The 6874-nt window shown below is 53.6% G+C and overlaps 1 protein-coding gene across 2 annotated transcripts in view; it reads right to left on the bottom strand.

Annotated features, from left to right (window-relative positions):
* The window catches only part of LOC106596092 (heat shock 70 kDa protein 14), a 31425-nt gene that overhangs the window by 19862 nt on the left and 4689 nt on the right, over positions 1–6874 (bottom strand). For both annotated transcript variants that reach the window (XM_082972587.1, XM_082972586.1), the window contains exons 4-6: positions 5385–5433; positions 3572–3674; positions 1530–1725 (exon numbers count right to left, since the gene is read on the bottom strand). In XM_082972587.1, the coding sequence (XP_082828713.1) occupies positions 1530–1725; positions 3572–3674; positions 5385–5433 (348 nt within the window). The remainder of the gene's footprint in view (positions 1–1529; positions 1726–3571; positions 3675–5384; positions 5434–6874) is intronic.

Raw genomic sequence — 6874 nt, 5'->3', positions numbered from 1 at the left:
AACGACACGTGGCCGATGGTCTTCCTAGGTTAACGACACGTGGCCGATGGTCTTCCTAGGTTAACGACACGTGGCCGATGATCTTCCTAGGTTAACGACACGTGGCCGATGATCTTCCTAGGTTAACCTCTCTAGGGTAGGGGGCAGTATTTTCACATCCGGATAAAAATAAATAACATACCCGATTTAATCTGGTTATTACTCCTGCCCAGAAACTAGAATATGCATATAATTGTTTGATTTGGATAGAAAACACCCTAAAGTTTCTAAAACTGTTTGAATGGTGTCTGTGAGTATAACAGAACTCATATGGCAGGCAGAAACCTGAGAAGATTCTGTACAGGAAGTGCCGTCTCTGACCATTCCTTGGCCTTCTACACTCTCTTTATCGAAAACAGAGGATCTCTGCTGTAACGTGACACTTTAACTGGGAATATTGGAGACTCATGTTAAAAGGAACCACCAGCTTTCATATGTTCTCATGTTCTGAGCGAGGAACTTAAACGTTAGCTTTCTCACATGGCTCATATTGCACCTAACAACTGTTCTGCCATTATTTAAACATGTTTCATTATTTATGAGACTAAATAGATGTATTAAATTAAAATAAAAGTGTTCATTCAGTATTGTTGTAATTGTCATTATTACAAACATGGGCCGATTAATTCTGTATGGGCTATATTTGGTCCTCCAATAACTGGGTATGGGTGCACCTCTAGTTATAGACCAGGAGGAGGAGGAGGAGTGGTGTGGGTGGACCTCTAGTTATAGACCAGGAGGAGGAGGAGGAGTGGTGTGGGTGGACCAGGAGGAGGAGTGGTGTGGGTGGACCAGGAGGAGGAGTGGTGTGGGTGGACCAGGAGGAGGAGTGGTGTGGGTGGACCAGGAGGAGGAGTGGTGTGGGTGGACCAGGAGGAGGAGTGGTGTGGGTGGACCAGGAGGAGGAGTGGTGTGGGTGGACCAGGAGGAGGAGTGGTGTGGGTGGACCAGGAGGAGGAGTGGTGTGGGTGGACCAGGAGGAGGAGTGGTGTGGGTGGACCAGGAGGAGGAGTGGTGTGGGTGGACCAGGAGGAGGAGTGGTGTGGGTGGACCAGGAGGAGGAGTGGTGTGGGTGGACCAGGAGGAGGAGTGGTGTGGGTGGACCAGGAGGAGGAGTGGTGTGGGTGGACCAGGAGGAGGAGTGGTGTGGGTGGACCAGGAGGAGGAGTGGTGTGGGTGGACCAGGAGGAGGAGTGGTGTGGGTGGACCAGGAGGAGTGGTGTGGGTGGACCAGGAGGAGTGGTGTGGGTGGACCAGGAGGAGTGGTGTGGGTGGACCAGGAGGAGTGGTGTGGGTGGACCAGGAGGAGGAGGAGTGGTGTGGGTGGACCAGGAGGAGTGGTGTGGGTGGACCAGGAGGAGTGGTGTGGGTGGACCAGGAGGAGTGGTGTGGGTGGACCAGGAGGAGTGGTGTGGGTGGACCAGGAGGAGTGGTGTGGGTGGACCAGGAGGAGGAGGAGTGGTGTGGGTGGACCAGGAGGAGGAGTGTACCTCTTCCCAGAGGGGCAGTCCTGCCCGATGCCGTAGGCCAGTAGAGCAGCAGCTGGCTCGTGGATCAGCCTCAACACGCGGAAACCCGCCGCCTCCGCAGACGCCCTCAACGCCGCCTTCTGGGCATGTGCGAACTCAAAGGGGACGGTGATGACAGCCTCTGTGACATCAGCACCCAAGGCCGACTGAGCCGTCTCTATGGAAACAACAACAGCTACATATGGTAGCTACATATGGTACCCTATCAGGGAACAAGTTAAAACTATGGTCAAACTACTTCCACCTGGCACATACATCAAAAAAAATAAAAGGGAACACTTAAACAACACAATGTAACTCCAAGTCAATCACACTTCTGTGAAATCAAACTGTCCACTTAGGAAGCAACACTGATTGACAATACATTTCACATGCTGTTGTGCAAATGGAATAGACAACAGGTGGAAATTATAGGCAATTAGCAAGACACACCCAATAAAGGAGTGGTTCTGCAGGTGGGGACCGCAGACCGCTTCTCAGTTCCTATGCTTCCTAGCTGATGTTTTGGTCACTTTTGAATGCTGGCGGTGCTTTCACTCTAGTGGTAGCATGAGACGGAGTCTACAACCCACACAAGTGGCTCAGGTAGTGCAGCTCATCCAGGATGGCACATCAATGCGAGCTGTGGCAAGAAGGTTTGCTGTGTCTGTCAGCGTAGTGTCCAGAGCATGGAGGCGCTACCAGGAGACAGGCCAGTACATCAGGAGACGTGGAGGAGGCCGTAGGAGGGCAACAACCCAGCAGCAGGACCGCTACCTCCGCCTTTGTGCAAGGAGGAGCAGGAGAAGCACTGCAAAATGACCTCCAGCAGGCCACAAATGTGCATGTGTCTGCTCAAACGGTCAGAAACAGACTCCCTGAGGGTGGTATGAGGGCCCGGCGTCCACAGGTGGGGGTTGTGCTTACAGCCCAACACCGTGCAGGACGTTTGGCATTTGCCAGAGAACACCAAGATTGGCAAATTCGCCACTCGCGCCCTGTGCTCTTCACAGATGAAAGCAGGCTCACACTGAGCACGTGACAGACGTGACAGAGTCTGGAGACGCCGTGGAGAACGTTCTGCTGCCTGCAACATCCTCCAGCATGACCGGTTTGGCGGTGGGTCAGTCATGGTGTGGGGTGGCATTTCTTTGGGGGGCCGCACAGCCCTCCATGTGCTCGCCAGAGGTAGCCTGACTGCCATTAGGTACCGAGATGAGATCCTCAGACCCCTTGTGAGACCATATGCTGGTGCGGTTGGCCCTGGGTTCCTCCTAATGCAAGATAATGCTAGACCTCATGTGGCTGGAGTGTGTCAGCAGTTCCTGCAAGAGGAAGGCATTGATGCTATGGCCCGTTCCCCAGACCTGAATCCAATTGAGCACATCTGGGACATCATGTCTCGCTCCATCCACCAACGCCACGTTGCACCACAGACTGTCCAGGAGTTGGCGGATGCTTTAGTCCAGGTCTTGGAGGAGATCCCTCAGGAGACCATCCGCCACCTCATCAGGAGCATGCCCAGGCGTTGTAGGGAGGTCATACAGGCACGTGGAGGCCACACACACTACTGAGCCTCATTTTGACTTGTTTTAAGGACATTACATCAAAGTTGGATCAGCCTGTAGTGTGGTTTTCCACTTTAATTTCGAGTGTGACTCCAAATCCAGACCTCCATGGGTTGATAAATTGGATTTCCATTGATTATTTTGTGATTTTGTTGTCAGCACATTGAACTATGTAAAGAAAAAAGTATTTAATAAGATTATTTCATTCAGATCTAGGATGTGTTATTTTAGTGTTCCCTTTATTTTTTTGAGCAGTGTATATTGGCCAGGTGGAAGTTCCACCATATTCCCTCATCCCTCATCCTCCATCCAATCATCTGGGATCTCCACTAGTGTCTGGGGGAGGGGCATCTTGTGTAGGATGGGGGATGGGGGATGAGGGGATGAGGGGGGGGCAGTGTGATCTAACCTTTCATCTTGTGTAGGATGGGGGATGAGGGGGGCAGTGTGATCTACCTTTCATCTTGTGTAGGATGAGTTTGGCGACATCTTGTGGAGCCACATGTCTGGTCGTCTCTCCAGTCATCTCATACACTGGCTTCTCTCCCTTGTTGACCAACTGAAACACATTAACGAGTTAATCCCCGATAGCGTAGCGTTGGGTAGCCCGAGGCGTGTTAATCCCGAGGCGTGTTAATCCCCGATAGCGTAGCGTTGGGTAGCCCGAGGCGCGTTAATCCCCGATAGCGTAGCGTTGGGTAGCCCGAGGCGCGTTAATCCCCGATAGCGTAGCGTTGGGTAGCCCGAGGCGCGTTAATCCCCGATAGCGTAGCGTTGGGTAGCCCGGGGCGCGTTAATCCCCGATAGCGTAGCGTTGGGTAGCCCGGGGCGCGTTAATCCCCGATAGCGTAGCGTTGGGTAGCCCGGGGCGCGTTAATCCCCGATAGCGTAGCGTTGGGTAGCCCGGGGCGCGTTAATCCCCGATAGCGTAGCGTTGGGTAGCCCGGGGCGCGTTAATCCCCGATAGCGTAGCGTTGGGTAGCCCGGGGCGCGTTAATCCCCGATAGCGTAGCGTTGGGTAGCCCGGGGCGCGTTAATCCCCGATAGCGTAGCGTTGGGTAGCCCGGGGCGCGTTAATCCCCGATAGCGTAGCGTTGGGTAGCCCGGGGCGCGTTAATCCCCGATAGCGTAGCGTTGGGTAGCCCGGGGCGCGTTAATCCCCGATAGCGTAGCGTTGGGTAGCCCGGGGCGCGTTAATCCCCGATAGCGTAGCGTTGGGTAGCCCGGGGCGCGTTAATCCCCGATAGCGTAGCGTTGGGTAGCCCGGGGCGCGTTAATCCCCGATAGCGTTGGGTAGCCCGGGGCGCGTTAATCCCCGATAGCGTAGGGTAGCCCGGGGCGCGTTAATCCCCGATAGCGTAGGGTAGCCCGAGGCGCGTTAATCCCCGATAGCGTAGGGTAGCCCGGGGCGCGTTAATCCCCGATAGCGTAGGGTAGCCCGGGGCGCGTTAATCCCCGATAGCGTAGCGTTGGGTAGCCCGGGGCGCGTTAATCCCCGATAGCGTAGCGTTGGGTAGCCCGGGGCGCGTTAATCCCCGATAGCGTAGCGTTGGGTAGCCCGGGGCGCGTTAATCCCCGATAGCGTAGCGTTGGGTAGCCCGGGGCGCGTTAATCCCCGATAGCGTAGGGTAGCCCGGGGCGCGTTAATCCCCGATAGCGTAGGGTAGCCCGGGGCGCGTTAATCCCCGATAGCGTAGGGTAGCCCGGGGCGCGTTAATCCCCGATAGCGTAGGGTAGCCCGAGGCGCGTTAATCCCCGATAGCGTAGGGTAGCCCGAGGCGCGTTAATCCCCGATAGCGTAGGGTAGCCCGAGGCGCGTTAATCCCCGATAGCGTAGGGTAGCCCGAGGCGCGTTAATCCCCGATAGCGTAGCGTTGGGTAGCCCGAGGCGCGTTAATCCCCGATAGCGTAGCGTTGGGTAGCCCGAGGCGCGTTAATCCCCGATAGCGTAGCGTTGGGTAGCCCGAGGCGCGTTAATCCCCGATAGCGTAGCGTTGGGTAGCCCGAGGCGCGTTAATCCCCGATAGCGTAGCGTTGGGTAGCCCGAGGTGCGTTAATCCCCGATAGCGTAGCGTTGGGTAGCCCGAGGCGTGTTAATCCCCGATAGCGTAGCTTTAGGTAGCCCGAGGCGTGTTAATCCCCGATAGCGTAGCGTTGGGTAGCCCGAGGCGTGTTAATCCCCGATAGCGTAGCGTTAGGTAGCCCGAGGCGTGTTAATCCCTGATAAGTGTTATGTCGTCTAATCGGCGGTAGAGGATTATATACTCACAGGACATTTACTCTCAGCTTTATGCGTCTGAACCTCCGGATCCTCGAAGCTGCCGACAGGAAGAGGAAAAGGGGGAGAAGCAACAACGTGAGTTGAGTTCATTCTGCCGAAGATTAGCGGCTACGCTGCCTTTCCCAACCGCTAGGCTACGCTGCCTTTCCCAACCGCTAGGCTACGCTGCCTTTCCCAACCGCTAGGCTACGCTGCCTTTCCCAACCGCTAGGCTACGCTGCCTTTCCCAACCGCTAGGCTACGCTGCCTTTCCCAACCGCTAGGCTACGCTGCCTTTCCCAACCGCTAGGCTACGCTGCGCCGTGGTAGTGCCCAACCGCTAGGCTACGCTGCCTTTCCCGAGGACGCGCTAGGGCTACGCTGCCGCCCAACATTAGGAACATAGTGTAAGTCAGAAGTTAACATACACCTTAGCCAAATACATTTAAACTCAGTTTCACAATTCCTGACATTTAATCCAAGTAAAAATTCACTGTCTTAGGATCACCACTATTTCAAGAATGTGAAATGTCAGAATAATAGTAGAGAGAATAATTTATTTCAGCTTTAATTTCTTTCATCACATTCCCAGTGGGTCAGAAGTTTACAACTCAATTAGTATTTGGTAGCATTGTCTTTAAATAGTTTAACTTGGGTCAAACGTTTTGGGTAGCCTTCCACAAGCTTCCCACAATCAGTTGGGTGAATTTTGGCCCATTCCTCCTGACAGAGCTGGTGTAACTGAGTCAGGTTTGTAGGCCTCCTTGCTCGCACACACTTTTTTCAGTTCTGCCCACAAATTTTCTATAAGATTGAGGTCAGGGCTTTGTGATGGCCACTCCAATACCTTGACTTTGTTGTCCTTAAGCCATTTTGCCATAACTTTGGAAGTATGCTTGGGGTCATTGTCCATTTGGAAGACCCATTTGCGACCAAGCTTTAACTTCCTGACTGATGTCTTAAGATGTTGCTGCAATATCCACATAATTTTCCTTTCTCATGACACCATCTATCTTGTGAAGTGCACCAGTCCCTCCTGCAGCAAAGCACCCCCACAACATGATGCTGCCACCCCCGTGCTTCACGGTTGGGATGGTGTTCTTCGGCTTGCAAGCCTCCCCCTTTTTCCTCCAAACATAACGATGGTCATTATGGCCAAACAGTTCTATTTTTGTTTCATCAGACCTGACGACATTTCTCCAAAAAGTACGATCTTTGTCCCTATGTGCAGTTGCAAACCAGTCTGTCTTTTTTATGGCGGTTTTGGAGCAGTGGCTTCTTCCTTGCTGAGCGGCCTTTCAGGTTATGTCGATATAGGACTCGTTTTACTGTGGATGTAGATACTTTTGTACCCGTTTCCTCCAGCATCTTCACAAGGCCCTTTGCTGTTGTTCTGGGATTGATTTGCACTTTTCGCACCAAAGTACGTTCATCTCTAGGAGACAGAACGCGTCTCCTTCCTGAGCGGTATGACGGCTGCGTGGTCCCATGGTGTTTAT

Source organism: Salmo salar, unplaced genomic scaffold, assembly GCF_965601325.2.
Source record: "Salmo salar unplaced genomic scaffold, fSalSal1 ptg000784l, whole genome shotgun sequence".
Lineage (NCBI taxonomy): Eukaryota > Metazoa > Chordata > Actinopteri > Salmoniformes > Salmonidae > Salmo > Salmo salar.
The sequence above is the reverse complement of the archived record's forward strand: the minus strand, read 5'-3'. Positions and strand labels throughout refer to the sequence as shown.